This window comes from Suhomyces tanzawaensis (genome assembly GCF_001661415.1).
Source record: "Suhomyces tanzawaensis NRRL Y-17324 unplaced genomic scaffold CANTAscaffold_7, whole genome shotgun sequence".
Classification (NCBI taxonomy): domain Eukaryota; kingdom Fungi; phylum Ascomycota; class Pichiomycetes; order Serinales; family Debaryomycetaceae; genus Suhomyces; species Suhomyces tanzawaensis.
Window position 1 is genome coordinate 939,345 of NW_017963642.1, and position 19,771 is coordinate 959,115.

Below are 19,771 nucleotides of genomic sequence, written 5' to 3' on the forward strand. Positions count from 1 at the left end.
GCCCGTGCGAATCCATTGTTAAGACAAACTGACCGTTAGTACCTGCCCCAGACTTCTCCCTTCTTCCACAGCACCTCCAACCGTCCACTACCCGCCCCAGCAGCCGTGGACTGCGCGATCTCCTCTAGCACGCCATTCGACCATTCACACCACCCGGTTCAGTCTGTTCTCCAGCGTCACAGTCAATACACCAATGCCCTCCAAAACCCCAGACCGCCAGAACGGATCGCCACTCAGTGCCTTGCGAATAGGCGGACGCAGGGCTGGTCACAAGCCCCCTGCTGAAGAACGAGGTATGGACGACATCCAAGAAGCCGTCAATGACGGCTTTGGGTTCGACCTCGACTTCGATGACGCTATCGCCCATTCCCCAGCACTATCGCCAGTAGAGTCGCCGTCCCAGAACGACGCCAAGAAGGTAGGCGAAATGGCATCCATGTTTCTCGAAACCAGAAAGGCGTTGCAGATTGACTGCAACATCTTGGATCCCATCAACGATAATGCCACCCCCAGCGTAGCAGGCACTGAAATCTCGAGAAAGACCATAATCCGTGCAGAAAGGGTCAAGTCAATGATCAGTGTCAAGTACCTCTACATCCAGAGGCTCTACGAGATCTCAGAGCAAGAAACCCAGCACCCAGGAGTGGAGGATGTCTATAACCCGCTTCAGATCATACGAAACCGTAAGATCAGGGCCAAGTACGGCGAATACCCAAAACCCCTTAGCATCAAAACTCTCCCTTTGGCCTCCAATGTGTTCAGCAAGAATAACACCAACCCCAAAAAGCCCTGGAAAATGCTCTGGGCTATCGAGTTACCTGAGATAATGGGCAACCTCCTTTGGTCCAGAAGCCACTGGCACGAGCTCAAGAACGCCAAGGGCCAGTTGTGGTTTCCTGCTGAAAGAAACCTGTCACACTCCTCCTCTTCCTCCTCGGCAGAATTGAAGCACAGACTACACGATAAACTTTTCAACGACGAACTCAAGGAAGAAAGTTCCGACAAGAAAACTAGAAGAAGGCACCTGTCATCAACTACCACCAGCAATGACAGCGATGGACATTTCTTCAAAATTACCTCCTCGAGGTCGCCCATGAGACTTAAAGATAGAATGAGAAAACATACCCGCAAGATATACGCCCATTCTTCTTCTTCTTCCAATGCAGGCGATGATGATGATGGTAAGTTAGGCTATAATATACCCAAGATCAAAGATCCTATGAAGGATCAAATTTTCAAGCGAGTTTCTACTTCGCCAGAGAGATCTGATGAGTCTAGGCCGCTTGATCCAACAACCCCTCCAGCACCAAAACTAAGAGTTATCTCACCAACACAAGAGCTTGATGTCAACGATGTGCGTATACGCTCAGTTGATAGGCGAATTGGCTCTGTCGATGATTCATACGAAGTCGTACCACTATTTGGTGAAGACGAACCGGATAGCGATGTTCTCGCTGAAATTGTCAAATGCCCTGAGCCAGACCTCAGAGTGAAAGAACTTCAAGAGGCAATTAAGAATTTTAATTACTTCGAACAGGTGATAAGTCTTCGAATGAATTACGTTGTCAACATCTATCCTCATTTAACCAAATCAATTGACACTGCCCTTGAAGGGATCCTTAACGAACAGTTGCGCGAGCTTTTCGAACTCACCATGAAAATCAGTGACGAGCATTTACCTATCTATGAGCAGTTGTATAGTGGGTTCCTCAATGAAGTCAAGGCTATCAACCATCTTATTAACGATGATTATTCTATAAAGATTGATAATTTATTAAGTACTAGTGACAGATCGATTGGAGAAATCAATACTTCTCTTTCCTTAGAATTGAGAAAGATTAATGAAAGGATTGATAAATTGAACTCTTCATTGTTCAGCAACAATGTTGTCACAGAAACCTTCAAAGACGCCGAATTGAGCTTGAAGTTAAAGAATGGGAACAACTACAAAATATTATACTCTGCATTGGAGAATTTAATCGTGATCTTATTAAAATTTATTTGGGTGATTGTGAATATTTACAAGTTCTTTGCTTACTTGGTAAAATTGGTGATACGAATGTTCCGGTTTCTTCTTTTTTGAACGTCTTCATTATTGGTCGGTTTTCAACTTTTTCAATTCCTTGATCATCTTATCAGCATGGATAAGGTACTCAAACTCGTGCTCCTTCAGTTCCTCGAGAACTTCATTCTCTTCACTTCTGCTAATCCTATTTTGGATGTATCTATTTATTCCGTTGACACCAATAGGATCTTCTGCATTTCTGTCAGAAATATAGTTATCACCACTGTCAATCAATACACCAATAATCTTAGATCTCAAGTCGGAGTGGCTGAGAATCAGTTTCAATAAGTTAAACTTTTCGTCGTAGTCTTGCTGAGAAATTCTTCCCAAATCCAACAATACTTTAGGAGTTTGGAACTTTGCTAGAGAGTAATTGTAAACTTTCTGGAATAAAGTTTCAATTTCAACTAAAGACAATTGCAAATTTAATTCAAGGACAATGAATGTTTCGTCGTTACCGGTAGTACCAACAACAGCCACCTGGCCGGTTTTGGTGACGGATAAAAACTGGTGACGTTGGGATGCGGCGTACATTGCATCCAACGCGGATCCCACACGGTGAAGATACATGTCTTTGTCAAAAGGTAAATGGGAATCTTGGGAATTGAAGCCCACGGAGTAAGAGACACCCGAAACGAGCTCTCTGTGGAGTTGAGACTCCACGAAGGTGGAACTGACCAAACTGAGCGAGTATAAGTCGGATAAGTATTGGGGTGTGAGGGTGTCAGAAATCTCTCCAACTAAAGGACACACTTCAGCCACCTCGCGGAGTAACGAGCGGCAGTAAGGAAGACCGTTTTTGATCTCATACGTCATAACCGAAGGATTTGCGAAATCAGGGTTCTCGGTATTGTACTTGGTCATATTGGCCCTGAGAGACACAGCTACCTCCTTGGAAGCCAGGCCCAACCAGTTTGCGCATGCCTTTAACTCAAGAGGGTCGGTGACGTAGGTGGGGCCTGCGATGATCAAGAAGTCGTCGTTCCCACTGAGGATGTTGGAGATTCTCAGTCTAGATTCCAATACTTGGGAGCGAAGCTGTTCGGAAATGGGGAGTAGCTGGTCCTGGAGCACTTCCGGCTGCACGGTGGAGGTGTAACCTCTTTCTGACAAACTGAGACCGGAGGTTGGCCTTGACAAACCAGGAAGCGAGCTTCCATAGGCCCACTTGGGCGGCTGTGTTGACACACTGGCTAACGAGTCGGTGCTGTAGTCACGGCTGGTGGCGTCGAAGGTGAACTCGTTGGACGAGACATTAGACTTGAGGATGGGCTTGTGAATTTCCATGGTAGATGCTGAAGGTGAAATTGAAATCGCCTAGCACCAGCTCAGTTTTATATAGTGCACAAAAAATGACTCAGGCCAGTTTGCAGCACGATAAGAGAAGAGACCCACCACCACAGCCAGTAATGCTAGCGAGAAACGCCTGACGGGAAGAGATTCATTGGCACTGGTAGCATGCATTCTACCATCCCCCTGGTAACACGTCTGGGATGCTAGCGAGACGGTGGGCTCGAAGCTCTCGCTAGGGCCTGCCCCAGTGGTGGACTGGCCCCGCGCGTTTGACTCATCGAAGCGGTGAAACAAACTAACCGACCACAACACTAGTGCCATGCAGCCCAAATCCATCGCGTTGCTCCGTAAGTACCATCGCTAAGCTCAGCATCCACCCAATGCCCCCCACCAGCCCTACTAACATCAGAACGGATTGACACCAACATCGAGCAGATCCTCCAGAAGTTCCAGGACATCTTCGAGGTGTCCATCAACCAGGACAAACCGAAGGAGTTGCTTGCAGTGGAGTCGCTCACCATCGAGTCGGATGCATTGGTGATTATCAGGCTCTGCGAGGACCTTTTGTCTGTTTCACGTTCCCTCAAAGAGACTTGGTGTCTCGGCACCTTGAAGGTGGATCCGTCCAAGAAGAAGGACCACGACGAGGGAACCGAGCAGGTGTTCCGCCAGTTCAACGAGTTGACCAACAGAATCGCCCAGTTCGAAAAGAAGCCGTTTGCTCAAATCTAGCTACACCCTCTGTTCCCAAGTTGGGGACATATTCACACAGTCTGTTGTCTGGTTGTCTGGTACAGCTCGTGGCCTTGTGTCGCAAGAAAGCAGCTTGTTGAACGGTTTATGATACCTGCTGCATGTACAGTAGCTCACTGTACCAAATCCCTATCATTAAGTCACAACCTGACTCTCGTTGCACGAGCCCCATCCAATACGCATACATGGGTTTCCGTTAGTTCAGTTATGACCCCCTGGAAGCCAGCTTAATGACGCACCAGCTAGCTGACTTTATCGAGGCTTCACACGAACGTTAGGAATCAGGCTAATGAAACCACATGTTTCCCGTCTTTCACTCCAAGTTTGGTGAGTCCCATCAGTTCTGTGATTGAGAATAGCATCGTGAATGAAAATCAGCCCTGAAATCCACTTAGAGTCTGCTAGACGTCTCTACTGTCTAAAATGGGAAGTTCATTTAATTTCGTCCTTATGTAGTGATGGTTATATCTATATATCACAATATTACATAATCGCATGAGTCACTTGCGACCTGGATTATTCTGTACAAGACCACTAGCCCTCTAAATGACTGGTCTCAGACTCTAAAATCGGAGTGGGGGGTCTGGAACCATTTTCTGGCTTGTCCCCCAACTTTTCTTCAAAAAGGTTGACGAATTTCTGCACCTTACCTACCTTGATAAATTTGAACTTCTTATCCTCCTTTATGTATGTTGGTACCAAAGGTGACTTGTTTTTGAAGGCATATTCCAACCCGTAAGTATCTTCATGATGATTTATCATTGAGAAGGATGCACTACTCATTCTTGAGATCGACTTCTTTTTAGTGGGTGATACAAATGACGAAGTTGACAGGTTTGCAGTAACTGTTTTCTGTGGCGACAGCGAGCTAATGACCAGCTTCAATTCTATAGGTGGTTCTAAAGTTCCCACATGTTCATCATCTTTGAGATCAAGCCCACACTCGGTTTCTAGTAGATCATCTAATTTGATGTATTTTTCTTCGTTGTGTCTAAGGTTGTCCATGTTCTTAATGAACCCTTCAATTCTGCTATTTTCCTGGGAATTCTTGGATTTGTTTGCCTGGGCCTCCCCATACTCATCTTCATCGTTAGAATTTGACCGGGTAGTGTCATTTGACCTAAGGATCAACAATTCTTCAAAGGATGAATTAGATGCCTCGTCTTCATAAACAAATGATTTATCCCGTACTGTGAGGTCTTCTAGACCATCTAAAGTAGAATCACTGACGGAGATCTGGTCTGGTACAGGCAACAAATGCTCAATCACAGTAGTTTCCATTTCACTGACATTAGTATGTTGATTAGTCTGTTGTTCATCGGGAGACTCTACGTGCTCTTTTTGAAGAGTCTTCTGATGTGGCATCTTCAGTTCGATCTCCCCTATCACTATTGGTTCACTTATATGTTTGTTCAACTCATTAACGAAACGAACTCTAATGTACCGCTCAATTTGATCTATCATTTGTTCATCACATAATAGTAATAATCCATAATTTTCATCTTTCAAAAAGTCTATGGCTATTTGGTTAACATTCTCATCCATTATAAATTCCAAGAGCTTTAATGTTAAGTTCACAATGAAAATCTCATCCGATATTAATGCGTAAGATTGGATTGAATATTTTGGTTGTGAAAAGATCATTTTCTCAATATTCTTGGACATTCTCTTGGTGTTTGAGCGGGCCAAACATATCAAATTCTCTTTTATTAAATCTGTGGGCTTCAAGTCTTTGTTTCTGACCAAAAGTGAGTTCAATTCGACATTCACATTGAATTCGAAGTCCGTGCCGATATCTAATCGCCGCAGTCCTGAGTCCTGTTCATCCTTATGACTCAAAAACCGTTCCACTAGCCCCAGTATCTTCTCAGGGATGTCAGACGAGAAGACAAAGTTTGGTTTGTTGGGATCCTGGTGGTTGTATTGGTGTTTGATAGTATCTTTGAACATCTCCGTTTACCAATGGCGCAGAATGGCTCAAATTCAATGGTAGAAGCGTCGGTGTTTTGGTATTAGAAAGAGTGTGTCGGTTCTATTACTCCGACGTGGTGTAGGTCTCTATTGTGCAATCGTTATCGTGGTTATCTCCAGCAAGTGTCTCGTTATTGATAGTGTCTGACCACAACAAAAAATCAAAACATGATCGAGGCTAACCTGTAAATATTCTTAAAGTGCGCCTTACACTTTTCCGTAGATCACTTTTGGGTATACTCTCATAGACTTAGTATCTCCGGTTTTCCAACTACATCAGCCATGACTTCTTACTACTTCAGCATAATTGGAACACGCGACAATCCTGTCTACGAGTTTGAGTTTTCCTCATTTAAAAACTCCCTGGCCATGTCCACATCGACTTCGGTGCCAGGAAAGTCCCAATTTTCGGCAAGCATCAAAGAAATGCTCCCTTTCATCTCCAATTCCTCTTTGGATATCATAGAGGATGCACAATGGACCACCAACCTGTTTTATTTGGGTAAAATTGACTCTTTTTACGGGCTTTTAGTCAACGCATTCATCACCCAAGGTAATATCAAATTCGTGTTGTGCTACGATGTATCGAATGGAACCACCCAGAAGTATGACGATAGTTCCATAAAGCAGTTCTTCATTGAGGCCAACGATCTTTACGTGAAGTGTTTATTGAATCCGTTCTATTCTGTCAATGATGCAATTGTCTCTCCTGATTTTGACTTGAGACTTAAATTAATTGCGAAGAAGTACTTGTGAAGCGCCTTCATACCAGGCAGGACACTGGGGAATTTTCACGACACTTTATTCAAAAATTTTACCCTACCACTTGGTAATTTCGATCTCTAATACCGGACAAATATCTTATCTCGATGAAACAGGAGGCAAGTCGGAGCATGATTGAAGGAAATAGTTACCGCATACTGAGTCAAGTAAAACATAGAACTTGGCCACCCTCCTAATTGGCGGGTTAAATTCATAGTATTCGACCCAGTCCTTTACTTTTCATTGTTTTCAACACTCTTTACTACAAAGCAGGCAAACGAAGGGCATTGATATATGTACATAGTTTGGGCCACAGCCTCAAGTCGACACCGATTTCCACAGTGCTTACTCGTCCAAAACCTTCTCGCTGTCGATCTTATAGTTTCCTTCCTTGTCCTCAACAATCATTCCTTGTTCCTTCAAGGTGTTGAACATGTCTTGAGGAATCCATCCACCAGTAGCGACAAATGGGCTTGAAAGAACTTCGTTTTGGTAAGCCATCAATTGTTGTTCGTGTTGAGTCAAGTAATCCTCGTCATACTCAATTGGGAACTTGGCATCATCACTGTTACATAACGAATTGCTCACGTAGGCTTCCCACATAGATCTAAGCTGAATGATACAGCTCTCAATATACAAGTAGTCCTTAGGGGTCTTGAATTCCAAAGCTTGTAAGTAGGGACTCTTCAATACCTTAATGTGAGGGGAGGCAATGGCAATCAAATCGTGACGTCTTTCGTTCAATGCCAATTCCCATAATCTTTCGTTTCTGGTCTTGTAATAGATAAATTGATATTGCTGTTGCTCAACCTCGTCCATTTCACTGTAACCAGGAATATCCTCTTCCAAGTTGTAAATCTTGACACCTTGGTAGGCAACAAAAGATGGGTAATTGGTCAAAATGAATGGCTTAATGGATGCGTACTCGAAATCAAAAAAGGTAAGCTTCTCATCCTTTCCGACGATGGTATTCAATGGGTCCAAATCAGGCAAATACAATCTGGGCTTGAACATTTCCTCGACGTTCATGATAGAAGGAGAGGCTGGGTTGAATAATTTGGATCCAAGGAGCTTGAGGTTTTCAAAGGTATCGATTTGCTGTTTATGGGTATCACTTTCCTCAAGGTTGGAGTGCACAGCTTCGTTTCTTAAGTTTTCAATTTCAATTCCAGCCAAAGATGAGATCAATTCCAATGGCTTGGAAGCACTCCAAGGACCGTTGAATTGGTTGACTTGGGCCTCACTCAACTTGTTCTTGTTCTTGGCATACGACTTTTCAATACTTGGACCAATTCTCCATCTGTTCTTCAATAATGGGTTCTCCTCGCCATCATATGGAGCATCAGCCTGAAGGGCAGCTGGAACATCATCATGGAAGTACAATGAACCGAATTTGTTGAATGTGACACTCAAGGCCTTTTCTTGAAAATCGGCAATAGGATCAATGACTGATTTCAACTTGGATTGAGTCTCCTCGCTGTCCTCAGCCAATGGATCCCAGTTCTTCATCAATAAATCACCTTCGATAAATTCCATCAAGATAAATGGGCTGTTGAGCTGGTTGGATTTGGAGGTACCGTATGCAAGCACTTTTGGTACGCTAGCATTAAGCTTTAAGTTAAGAAAATCCAAGGTTGCAACTTCAGACTTGATCTTTTGCAGAATGGCAAAGTCAGATTCTAACTTGTAAGGGATTCTTAAAACTAATTCCTTTCCTGTGTTCAAAGAGATTTTGTAGACTCTGTGGTGCTTTCCCTCGTGGATACTGGCAATGGACTTGATGCTCAATTCGCCATCTCCTAAGATCTTACTAGTCAAGTTACTGCTCAAGACAGAGGTTCCATCTTTCAATGTCAATGGGGCTCTGACGAATGGCTCACCACTCTTATCGACATTCTTGGAGTCACTTCTAGTTCCATGCAACTCCTTGAAAAGGCTGGCAGCACCTTCGATTGAGAATCTGGTTTCTCTTTGGGCTTTCTTAGCCTTGTCACCGCTCAACCACGAACCCCAAGAGTATTGAAAGAAGGCACTTCTCTGTGGATCTTTATCATCTGAAATCTTGGTAAAAACCTCAGTTGGCTCAGATTTGAGTGTAGATTGAAATCTCTTGAATGGTAAGGCAGGGGTAGATCTGGCGAGCTTCAAGTCGCGGACTAAAAGTCTTGAACTTCTGGAGATTCTGGACAACATTGCTGAAGTGAATCATAGATCTGAAAAATCTTTAATACATTATTTGTGCACGTGATTTGTGCACGTGCTTGACGTCATATTGGTGGCACCTATCCTGGTTGTCATTATTCATTAATAAATACATTAGATACAATATACATCATCTCTTTTCCAATGTGTCGGTGTTCAACATGTCAATTTTTTCGTTTAGAGTGATTGGAGGAGGAATGCTGCCATCATGGGCAAAGTCTTTCTCAAAAAGAGTGGCTCTCTTTTCTTTAGAAAATCCCGCATCACCATCAAACTCAGCATCCGTAGTTTTAAATGAGTTCTGGCTGTAGTTCTGCTCAGAGATATTAGATGAGATGGTTGGGGTGCGAGCAGATGGGAATTCAGGGGGTTTTGCACTGTTGAGCTGTGCCAACTTCGAGGGTGGAATGGGACCTGTATTGGAAAGAGTTGGGCTAAGAGAGCCTTGGCCATGGAGCTGTTGCTGTTGTTGGTTCCACATCATGTTGGCGATGATTTTGGCAGAATAGGGACTGGGTCCGCTTCTATGAAACTTCTTGCCTTCAATTCCATCTTTGGTGGCGGTGACCGAGAGGCACGAGGTGGTGGAATTTCTCGAAAGGGGTCTGGAAATGGGCTCCGACAACGAAGGAGTATACTCCTGTCCGGGGTTGCCCATCATGCTGGAGCTTTCACTGTCCAAGCGTTGGTGGATATCGCTGTTGAACGAGCCAGAAGAGAGCCTCGAAATATGGTTTGACCCTGGTCCTGCCTCCGACAATCTGGCCGAGCCGTTTTTGGAGCCAAAACTGTAGTTAGAATCATGGCTGAACCTAGACGAGGCATCGTCTTCGTAGTCAAAGTTGGACTTGTCGTACTCAAGGTTGTAGGAGCGATTGGACGGGTACTCTAGCTGGTCGAAGTCTTCCAGGGAGTCGAGGTTGACCTTGCCGCTGAAGATGGATTTAACGCTAGCAGCTGGATGTGACATGCTGGTCTGCGTGTTGTGAGAAGGAACGTAGCGTTAGATTACCAGTGTGTTATTCTTCTGAGTATTCACAAGAGCCTGTCAATATTAATCCCGTTGTGTGGGTGGTGTTGACATTGATTATCGTGATTGTTTCGCAGCTGATTGCTGAGGTTGCGAGCAAAACGAGTCTCCACACAACCCCCAATTTTGGTCATTCTTGTGGGGAGGGCACGACAGGCGGCCTGGCACCTGCCAACCCCCGCGGGGCACTAGCGACAGCTTATCGCCATCGTCCCCGTGCTAGCGAGCACTGGACCCACTGCATCGCAACCTTATCGTAGAACGGCTATGGCGCAAGCAGAATGTTCCATGCTTTCGCTAGGACCGGCGTATTTTTGACACGCACTCGCTATTACGAATTATGGCGCTGATGTCGCGGGTTGATCCTTGATATCTGGAGGCTTTGGTTTCATGAAGACAGCCAAATGACCCGCCAGTATAGTAGGATTGCCATCATCGGTGGCGGGTGTTCGGGGCTAGCCGCTGCCAAGGCATTGGCGCTGGAACCCCACCAGTTCACCATAGATTTGTTCGAAAGACGAAACCAATTGGGAGGCATCTGGAACTATGATGTCGACAAAGCCAGGTTCCGACCCAGCGTGCCATCCACTCACAATGGTGCCCGAGAATCAGTGGGGCCCGGTGGCCTGGGAAACCAGTTTCTTTCTCCCATGTACAGCCAGCTCGAAACCAATCTCCTCAAAGACGTGATGGAGTTCAAGGATGTCAAGTTTCCTTCGACGGCTCCTGATTTTCCGTCGAGGAATGAGGTGTTGGATTATGTTGTTCAATACTCCAAAACCATCCCTTCTGGGGTGAACTTTCATTTCCTGGCCAATGTGATCTCATTAACAAACAACGCAGATTGGGAGCTTGTTGTTCAGGGCACCCATGGAACGGTGGCTTCCACCTTGCACTATGATGCCGTAGTAGTTGCTAATGGTCATTTCGATATTCCTTACATTCCTGACGTCCCTGGGCTCAAAGAATGGGACGAACTGAGGCCCAACTCAATCAGCCATGCAAAATACTTTGATGATGGTAGCAAGTTTGTGGGGGAAAAGGTACTTGTGGTAGGTAATTACGCCAGTGGCTCCGATATCTCCACCCAGTTGTCAGTATATGCCGAAAAAGTCTATGTGTCAACCAGAGATCCCGAAAACACGACAAGAATTCCTCATCAACAAGTAGAACACATCGGACTAGTGACCAACTATAGGGCAAGCACTCGGCTGATAACAACAGAAGATCTAACTATCGACAACATCGACCACATAATCTTTTGTACTGGTTACCTCTATGACATTCCGTTTTTGAAGTCCTATCCTGATGTGATCACCGATGGATTGCAGGTGCACAACCTCTACAAGCAGATATTTTACATCAACGACCCAAGTTTGGCATTTGTGGCCTTGAACAAATTTATTGCACCAATGCCATTTGCAGAGTCACAGGCTGCTCTCATTGCTCGAGTATTTAGTGGACGCTACTCCCTTCCCAGCCAAAAAGAAATGGACCAGGAATACAGCGCAGAATTGCAGGCCAAGGGCTCGGGTAAAGCATTTCACAACTTGAAATTCCCCGAGGATGTTGAGTATTGCAATCATATTCTTTCGTTGTTGAAGATCCAGGGCGTAGAAGACGGTTTCGTGGGCTACTTCTGGGACGAGCACAAGAAACAGGAAAGATCGACAAGAAACAAGGAATTGAAGAATGCTCGTACCTTGAAGTTGGTGGAACTAGCAAACCAGCGAAGGAAACTGCTAAAAATCGCCCAGCAAACTAATTAGCTTATTCTAGACGTAGACAATTACACATACGGCACACTTTAAACTAATAGAAGTGAAGACAAGGCTCCCGTAATGGTACACGAACAAGTATTGGTTGTAAGATGGTAGTGAGTTCCCCGGTACACGAAACGTCCCTGTGTCGTGCGAATTATTGTCATTTTGCAGCCAGTGTCTTTCGCTCCCGAAACTGGAATGTACAATATAAGCATACCAAGTAGCCACCATATCGGTCGAGAAGAGTTTATCCATGCTGCAGTTGGCAGCATATGCTATCTAAGAAACATGTTTCAAGAGTCTGCCTTCACTGCTGTGTCTATTGGTGACACCAGATTGAAATGTATGAAACTTGCCAAAGGAAATGATCTGCTGGCCGACACTTTGCTTCATTGGATTGAACAGGGTGTTCTAAGCACTCTCAGGTTGGGATACTTGAAGGGTTTCCTGCTTTGTATCCATCCTGATGAGAGAACCATTCTGGAAGCATATGTATTCTCCATATCTAAAACCAGTGAGCCTCAAACAAACGAGAGACCCCTCAAAGAATTGATACAGTCGCTTCAGAAGTTGAAGTTGCAAACAAACCGTATCTTCTTGTCAATTCGGATTCTATACAACCAAGCGTGTCCTAAGAAATACCAACCTGCTCATTTTGAAGATAACATTGTTGATGATGCGCCAAAAATTAGTATTGACATTAACAGCCACAATCAGTTTTCCCCAAAGTCCTTAGGGATTGATTTTAGATGTCCAATGTTTGAAGGTATTCGGTTAGACCCATTAGATGTGATCGAAAGAGACGATCCGGAAACCGAAAACTTGCTCAATTCAGTCAGGCTGCTTCCTCTAGTCCATAGTACTTTAAGTTGTGATTCTGGTTGTAAATTGATGCAATTGGGAACTTCTAGTCACGCTCAATGTTATTTGTGTAACCGTGTGGTTAACATACCTTGTTACGGCTATTTGAATAATAGAATACCTGAAACGTTTTCATGCTACACCTGTCAATTCAATTCTCCCATACTGTCTGATTTACAACTCTTAATGCGGATACGTCTCCTATGGGCACACATATTGCACAATGGAGAAATCCCAACAATGGATCAAGTTTATGAAATGTTTCAATTAAATATTGGTGATGATAGGCACGATGAGAATGTTCGACAAGTATTCAATAAGCTTTTCCAAGATGGTGTATTTCAAACTGAGATAGCTCCGAGCTCTGACAGTCAACCTGGGTACGGTATGTTCATGCCTAAAATTCGTGGATTGTTTGACCCAATATACAATAAGGAGTTACTTCCTTCACAACTTTACTGGCTAATTTTCGTCCCAAAAGCTCAAAAAATGAATCGGAGGTTAGAGTTTAATACTGCAATTCAGCTGGTCTACTTTTCAGAATTTTCTAGAATCAAGAGCTGTTTGAAGAGGTTTGAAGACTCTTGTAGATTTCATTGGCTGCCTCGTTTGAAGAGCATACCAAGGAGTATTTGCAATACTCAGTCTCAAAGTTTCGAGAAAACGGACACACCGAGTGAGCCCATTACTGAACACAATCGTGGAGCCACTGACGGAGACACCCTTACCCACCCCAAAAAGATGAGTAAACCCCTCCTAATCGATTTCCCAGATGGTCCTGGTGAATTTTCTGCTAGCTTAAAGTCTCCCCAGCCCATGAATACCAATGTCACCAAACAATGGTGTTCCTGTGAGCAATGCCAGCTCAAACAAACAAAATGTGACACCATTCCCACTACCAACAACTGTATCAAATGTGGGGCGAAATCTTTGGCATGTACATGTACCAGTCAAGTTGTCAAAAGAAGGGCCATAGGAGCAAGTATGGTAGTGTCCAAAAAGAAACTAGACAAGTACTCAGGGTCCTTGGATGCGTACGACCCAAGCTTATCATCCAGGCTCATTATGTTCCCAATAATTCAGCGAAAAGATCAAGACCCAGCTGTTTCAGACCACTCTGAAAGCATTGAGGATATGAGCTTTGAAAGCTCGCTTAAATTCTTATCTCAGCCTCAGCTCACAGAATACGATAAGCTATGCTGGACAGAATCTCCATAAATTGCTTCTAAAAATTATCTTAGAGGAAACAATTTCCTTATTACCCCTTGAACTACAAAGTATAGTTGGTTGAGGTTAATAATCATGTTCTCAAGTAGGTTATTGCTAAGGTTTTTGCAGTTCCAAGTTCTAGGTTAAGCTTCTCAAATATGTCGCACGACATTTTCTGAATAGAGCTTGCAACATCAAAAAATGAGATGCCTACTTCGATTGCACTATCAAATACTATTACATAGCATAGAATGTCACAACGCATAATAATACCTGGTGATTCACTTAGCATAGAGACCGAAGGTATTAAGACAAGTATCGGTCCAGGAATTTACAAAAATCCAAAGTCCCAAAAGGTGATTCCTTCGTCCGCTGGAATTTTGAATGTCAAAGTTAATAAGAAGAATACCAACCAAGTTGTTTATACTGATTCCAATTCAAAAAGATACATACCGCAAGCAAATGATTTCGTGATCGGAATAGTGGTAGGAGTTATTGGTGAGCAATACAAGATACAGCTTCAGGAGTATTCAACCAACGTATTATTGTCCATGATGGCATTTCCTAATGCCACTAAAAAGAACAGACCTAATTTGAAAAATGGTCAGGCAGTATATGCTAGAGTGTCACAAGCAATCCCAGAGATTGATATTGAGATAGAATGTATTGATCCAGTCACCGGAAAAGATGGAGGTTTCGGTTTACTTGATGAATCAGGTTACATATTCGATGTGAACTTGAACTTTGCCAGAGAACTTTTATTCAACCCTAGCAACATCTTTTTGGAAACTTTAGCTTCAAGATGTCAATTTGAAATTGCTATTGGAATAAATGGAAAGATCTGGATCAAGTGTGGTGATGGATTGAAGATTGACAAGGACGAGACCAAAGATGAAAAGGAAGATGATGACGAAGACACTCCAAGAAAAGTCGACACCTCCAACTCATACTTGAAGGACTTAAAGGCCACATTGGCAGCTGCCAGATTCTTAACAAGATGCCAATTTATTCGTCCTGAAGAGTTGGATAACGAATTAACCGAGGCCTTCAGGGCCAACTGAGTAAACCTCACATGCATGGCCTTCTATGTACTATATAGGTTTGATAGCGAACCAAGAATGTACCAGGATTCCCTGAACTTCTGTAGAAAAGGCTAGTATCGATTCGTTTTGGGTGCGCGCTACCCCATTATTCCATTGGTATCTATTATCAAAACTGCGATGCCTGAAAAATTATCATCACCACCATGTCTACGCCCAAGCTAGATGCTAACCAGTTAGCAAGACAGCGTAAGAAGATAGAGAAGGACAGAAGAAGAAAACAATACGATGATCTTCAAGTCCAGGGCACCAACAACTCATCGATCGTATCCAAGAGATCGGTAGAGATGTTGTATACCAAAGAAATCAGTCCCGAGATGGGAGAGTGGTTTAAATTCTTTGTTCCCAAGCCCAAGAGAAGATCACCTGCGATCAACCGTGGATATTGGATCAGAATGGAGTCAATAAGGCAAATGGTTTTGCGTATCATAGAAAAGAATCTCGACAAGGAGATCAATGTGGTAAACTTGGGATGCGGGTTTGATCCCTTACCTTTTCAGCTCTTAAATTCATTCAAAGAAACGGGCAGTAAGGTCAAGGTGAATTTCTTGGACTTTGACTATCCCGAATTAATTGAGAATAAGCTGCGGATGATAAAGGAGTCTCCCGAAATTTGCACCCTCATCAATTATCACGAAAGCGTCAAGGCTGAGGAGAAAGAAGTGGGGATTGTGCTCTCCACTGAAAATTACAAACTTGTTGGGTGTGACTTGAAAGATGAAAAATTGTACAGAAAACAGATCGACTACCTCTTGAGCCCCCAGTCAGTGAACATATTTATTGCCGAGGTGTCCTTGGCATACATGAAGCCCGAATTTGCCAATGCTATCATTGACCACTCCAGCCTGGTGGCCAACTCCCATTTCATTATTTTGGAGCAAATCTTGCCCGATACTAAATATTGTGCGTTTGCTCAGAAAATGATGTATCACTTCAATCACTTGAGGTCGCCCTTGCAGTGTGTGGAGTCATATCCGCTTCCACAAGACCAAATCCGGCGATTCCACCAATACTATCCTCATGTTGAAATAAAAAATTTACTCGGAAACTGGTTATTTTTGGTGGATGAGAACACCCGGTCCAAGGTGGCCCAATCGAGACCTTCGATGAGTGGGAAGAGTTTATTATTTTCTGCCAGCACTATGTGATAGTGCATGCATCCAACATGGCACAAATGATATATGACGGACCCGCACCAGCGGACCCCGAGCCGCTCGTGGTGGATGACACCGTGAAATTCTCGCTTGAATCCGAGTTGCAGGTTGCTGTCAAGTTTCCTGCGGTCGAAACGGTGGGTTCTACATTGGTGGTCCACGGAGGGTTGGACCAGACCAGAACCGACCGCAGTGTGTCGTATTCCAACGGGCAGGTGGCCGAGATGGAGGTGGGTGGCGACGTTCCCAGCCCCCGGATGTGTCACACCCTCACGGCAATCAACGGCCAGGATGCATTGTTGATTGGGGGCCGGTCTAGACCAGGACAGCTTCTCGCAGACGTATACAGGTTGCGCCACGGCCAAACTTGGGAGCAGATGCCCTCTTTGGCCGACCCCAGAGCCCGCCATTCCGCTGTCAGAATAGGCAACGAGGTGCTCGTATTCGGAGGTCTCCAACAGGCGGGGGATCTCTTTGTTATGTACGGAGAAAATAGTCGTCGCTTGAATGTGGTGGGAGACCCTATTGTTAATTTGGACAGTTGTGCCATGGCATACAACGGGGAGTTTGGAGTGATTGTGGGAGGAATGGAGAATCCAGACCATCCGTGGGTCAGCAGCAAGCTCTACAAATTCACCATCGACGGCGACACGGTACGGGTGCAAAAGGTGATGGAGCATCCACAATTTGCCAGAATTGGTGCCAAGTGTTTGTTAACCCAGAATAAGCTCTTGATAATTGGGGGGGTTTCGACCCACGACATTGTTCGTCGCAGCCACCAGGTGATTACCCTCGCCCTCCCACATGTCTTGGAATGGCAGGAAAATAACCCTATTATTAAGACGGTTGAGATCCCTGAATCCATTTACGTTGCGCACCCACCAGTATTCATCGGGTTCGGGGTAGTTGAGGTTGCGCATCCGGGTGAGAATGCGGTGGGTGCGCCAGCATCTGCAAGGGAATTCTTGGTGCTAGCGGGTGGCGCAGTGTGCTACTCGTTTGGCAGTTGTTACAATAGCGTCTATAGACTCAACATCAGCTAACGGGTGAGAGCCCGTGCAGATACTAATGCATAATTTAAGGAGTGTGGTGAGCAGCAGATCTCGGCATTATGGCTCCGATTGGGCTGATGGCACCCGGGTCGCCCGCAACTTAAATGCATCCGAATCCTCCCGCATAAGAGCGCTGGGCTGCGCCCTGCACAGAGCCTATCTGGCGATGGGTCATGTTGGGTTGGCCCACCACCACGCCATGGTACCCACCGACCCCTGGAGTGCAGGGTCACATCCCTTGCGCTACCGGGTCCCCACCTGCACCACCACCATCGCCACCCACCAGGACCTTCCCCCCTCCAACCAGCCCAGGCTAGGGCTCACCCAATCCACCACTCCCTTCGTAAATTGGAGCCACCCCGCATGCGACTCGTACATACGCGTCGCAACGCACCCCAATACATCATCTCACAAGTAGACCAGGTTTTTCGGTACCTTGCGCTTGCTGCAATCACCCCATTCACCGCTGCTGTCAGTTTTGCCTCTCACTGTGCTCCAAATTCGCCTAATGTGGTTAAATTTTTCGCTATTAGTAAGAACAGCAAGATATTTATATAAGCCCTTCAGCCCTTAATTTGGCGACCCCCGAGTAGTTATGAGTAGCTTAGCAATGGGTTTGCCCCGGGAAAAGTTAAGTCCTCCACGTATCATGGCAGACTCCGTGGGCGACACAGATCCCCCTGCTCCTGACAACCTGCCCATCCCAAGACTGCCCTTCACCTATGGCGACCACTCCAATGTGCCTCTCTCCATGAGATTCATCCACAAGCCCAGCAGGTCCCAGCAGCAGCTCGACATGGCCTCGGACCCCACAAGAAGAAACAGCATAACAAACCGCAGCATCGACTCGCCTCTGTCCGAGTCGCTGCCTGCCCCTGCTGATTCTGGATCACGTCCCTACCTGCCAGCCATGGCCCTGCCCCAGGAATCGGTCCATTCGGGGTCACCCATGCCACTGTCTTCGCCGGAATACAGACTTGTCCGTAAGAAGTCAGGTGAGGTGTTGAAGCCGTCACTCAAGGACTCGTCCTCCTACTTTCTGGGCAAGAGATCGCAGTCGTTGCCCACAACCCCCACTTACAAACAGGTCCATTTCGGTTGTGACACCGATGTACGGTACTTCAAGAAGAAGGACAAGCCCAGCACCATCTCTGCGTCCAACTCGCCCACCTTGGAGGCTGCCCATGGCAAGTACGGGACCATCGACATCGACACTGACGATGACGGCTACGGCAACAGTGATGACTACACCGACGACACTGACGAGGAAGACTACCACGGCTTCAACCTCAACAACCTGGCCTCGTCCACCAAGTACCCCGATTCCCACCACGACGAGCTCATCAACTGGCAGTTGAACCTTCTCAACTTTGCACCCTTGTCGTACTCCAAGCGGGTGGAGGAGGGAACCCCCGTATTTTTGGAGCGGTTGTTCCTCACAGTGGACAAGAAGTTCCTCTTGGGACACATTGCCGTGCAAAATATGGCGTTCGAAAAGCACTTGACTGTCAGGTACTCACTCGATAATTGGTTGACCATCATAGAAATCCCCACCTTATACATGGCCGATAGACCTGACATATTGAAGAAGAACAACTACGATAGATTTACCTTCCAGATCCCGTTGGATAGCCTATTCAATAGCTTCAGGCTAACTGGTAACTCGAACGAGAATACCTCCGATGACGGCAGGTCCCAGGAGAGGACTTACGAGCTTTGCATCAAGTACAACATCAAGAACCAGGAGTTCTGGGACAACAATAACTTCAAAAACTACTCCATCAAGCTCATCAAGACTGTCAACTCCAGAAACTCCAATGGCTCCCTGACACAAATAAACCAGCACGCAGCAAGACCCAAGTACTCCTCGTCGTATCTCAAAAGAAGAGGCTCGGACTCCCAGATTGAAATTGGCTCCAAGGATACAGATCTCAAACTTTATCATCACGACAACTCCTCGTCAGATATTAATGATTTTGTCAAGAATAACTTTTATCTCTCTTCTCCATTATTGTCATCATTGCATAATCCTACGAATTCGAAGGACGATAGAATTGCCGATCTCAAGGATGCCAATCTCCCTTCACTTACTGCTTCCAGGAAGCGCGTTACTCCTGACTCACCAACACCAAAGTATAAGAGCAAATTCAACCAAGCTAATATCAACCTATTGAACTCTTCAAACTCCAATATTGCCGCCAGTCAGAAGCCATCCTCGAGGAATTACATGGACCCTCAAGATTATAAACAACTATTGGACAAATATTGTTTCTTTTCGTCAGATAGCACTGGCGAAAACCGACCCGATACCATTTCACAATCCTCAGAGGATATCACAACTAACAGAAATCCTTTTGAGGTTTCCTCATTCCTTCGGGATTGATTTGCATCATTGTATCTAATATTCATTTCGTTCGCTAAATTAGCGGGGCTGGCCTTCATAAATTGTATAACTCGTCTTTATTTATTTATCCGCAGATTTTGGGATAGTATTCTATAACTTTTGGTTGATTGTATAACAGTTTGAATGCATAAATTTACAGGAAGGCGTAGATA

General features: G+C 45.1%; 13 protein-coding genes across 13 annotated transcripts; 9 read left to right on the forward strand and 4 right to left on the reverse strand.

Annotated features, from left to right (window-relative positions):
• Window positions 1-412: 412 nt before the first annotated feature.
• Window positions 413-2,077, forward strand: CANTADRAFT_41573 (uncharacterized protein; the record flags this gene model as incomplete). Its single annotated transcript, XM_020208869.1, has 1 exon — window positions 413-2,077. A coding segment is annotated over one exon (1,665 nt), but the record flags the coding sequence as incomplete, so codon positions are not given.
• CANTADRAFT_97246 (aldolase) lies at window positions 1,739-3,352 on the reverse strand (the record flags this gene model as incomplete). The annotated part of the gene is made up of 2 exons (XM_020212006.1): window positions 1,739-3,197; window positions 3,234-3,352. The coding sequence occupies 2 exons, from the start codon at window positions 3,350-3,352 to the stop codon at window positions 2,093-2,095; spliced, it is 1,224 nt and encodes a 407-aa protein (XP_020062736.1). The 3' UTR covers window positions 1,739-2,092.
• Window positions 3,353-3,677: 325 nt separating this feature from the next.
• MED22 (Med22p) lies at window positions 3,678-4,090 on the forward strand (the record flags this gene model as incomplete). The annotated part of the gene is made up of 2 exons (XM_020211228.1): window positions 3,678-3,705; window positions 3,768-4,090. The coding sequence occupies 2 exons, from the start codon at window positions 3,678-3,680 to the stop codon at window positions 4,088-4,090; spliced, it is 351 nt and encodes a 116-aa protein (XP_020062737.1).
• Window positions 4,091-4,645: 555 nt separating this feature from the next.
• Window positions 4,646-6,061, reverse strand: CTA9 (Cta9p; the record flags this gene model as incomplete). The annotated part of the gene is made up of 1 exon (XM_020211229.1): window positions 4,646-6,061. One exon carries the CDS (start codon window positions 6,059-6,061, stop codon window positions 4,646-4,648), a length of 1,416 nt encoding a protein of 471 aa, XP_020062738.1.
• A 303-nt stretch (window positions 6,062-6,364) lies between these two features.
• Window positions 6,365-6,838, forward strand: TRS20 (TRAPP subunit; the record flags this gene model as incomplete). The annotated part of the gene is made up of 1 exon (XM_020210504.1): window positions 6,365-6,838. The coding sequence occupies one exon, from the start codon at window positions 6,365-6,367 to the stop codon at window positions 6,836-6,838; it is 474 nt and encodes a 157-aa protein (XP_020062739.1).
• A 351-nt stretch (window positions 6,839-7,189) lies between these two features.
• CANTADRAFT_92038 (uncharacterized protein) lies at window positions 7,190-9,037 on the reverse strand (the record flags this gene model as incomplete). Its single annotated transcript, XM_020211900.1, has 1 exon — window positions 7,190-9,037. The coding sequence occupies one exon, from the start codon at window positions 9,035-9,037 to the stop codon at window positions 7,190-7,192; it is 1,848 nt and encodes a 615-aa protein (XP_020062740.1).
• A 139-nt stretch (window positions 9,038-9,176) lies between these two features.
• Window positions 9,177-10,175, reverse strand: CANTADRAFT_340033 (uncharacterized protein; the record flags this gene model as incomplete). Its single annotated transcript, XM_020208565.1, has 1 exon — window positions 9,177-10,175. Exon 1 carries the CDS (start codon window positions 10,014-10,016, stop codon window positions 9,177-9,179), a length of 840 nt encoding a protein of 279 aa, XP_020062741.1. The 5' UTR covers window positions 10,017-10,175.
• A 305-nt stretch (window positions 10,176-10,480) lies between these two features.
• Window positions 10,481-11,845, forward strand: CANTADRAFT_23727 (N,N-dimethylaniline monooxygenase; the record flags this gene model as incomplete). The annotated part of the gene is made up of 1 exon (XM_020206993.1): window positions 10,481-11,845. The coding sequence occupies one exon, from the start codon at window positions 10,481-10,483 to the stop codon at window positions 11,843-11,845; it is 1,365 nt and encodes a 454-aa protein (XP_020062742.1).
• CANTADRAFT_319182 (uncharacterized protein) lies at window positions 11,826-14,039 on the forward strand. Its single transcript, XM_020208420.1, has one exon. The coding sequence runs from the start codon at window positions 12,038-12,040 to the stop codon at window positions 13,916-13,918; it is 1,881 nt and encodes a 626-aa protein (XP_020062743.1). The 5' UTR covers window positions 11,826-12,037; the 3' UTR covers window positions 13,919-14,039.
• A 121-nt stretch (window positions 14,040-14,160) lies between these two features.
• On the forward strand, window positions 14,161-14,970 carry CANTADRAFT_8065 (exosome non-catalytic core subunit; the record flags this gene model as incomplete). Its single annotated transcript, XM_020211230.1, has 1 exon — window positions 14,161-14,970. The coding sequence occupies one exon, from the start codon at window positions 14,161-14,163 to the stop codon at window positions 14,968-14,970; it is 810 nt and encodes a 269-aa protein (XP_020062744.1).
• A 185-nt stretch (window positions 14,971-15,155) lies between these two features.
• On the forward strand, window positions 15,156-17,206 carry CANTADRAFT_92041 (tRNA methyltransferase; the record flags this gene model as incomplete). The annotated part of the gene is made up of 2 exons (XM_020211901.1): window positions 15,156-16,094; window positions 16,121-17,206. 2 exons carry the CDS (start codon window positions 15,156-15,158, stop codon window positions 17,204-17,206), a joined length of 2,025 nt encoding a protein of 674 aa, XP_020062745.1.
• Window positions 17,207-17,309: 103 nt separating this feature from the next.
• Window positions 17,310-17,849, forward strand: CANTADRAFT_27348 (uncharacterized protein). The gene has a single exon (XM_020208076.1). It carries the CDS (start codon window positions 17,382-17,384, stop codon window positions 17,631-17,633), a length of 252 nt encoding a protein of 83 aa, XP_020062746.1. The 5' UTR covers window positions 17,310-17,381; the 3' UTR covers window positions 17,634-17,849.
• Window positions 17,814-19,758, forward strand: CANTADRAFT_27349 (uncharacterized protein). Its single transcript, XM_020208077.1, has one exon. It carries the CDS (start codon window positions 17,826-17,828, stop codon window positions 19,596-19,598), a length of 1,773 nt encoding a protein of 590 aa, XP_020062747.1. The 5' UTR covers window positions 17,814-17,825; the 3' UTR covers window positions 19,599-19,758.
• The last annotated feature ends 13 nt before the right edge of the window (window positions 19,759-19,771 follow it).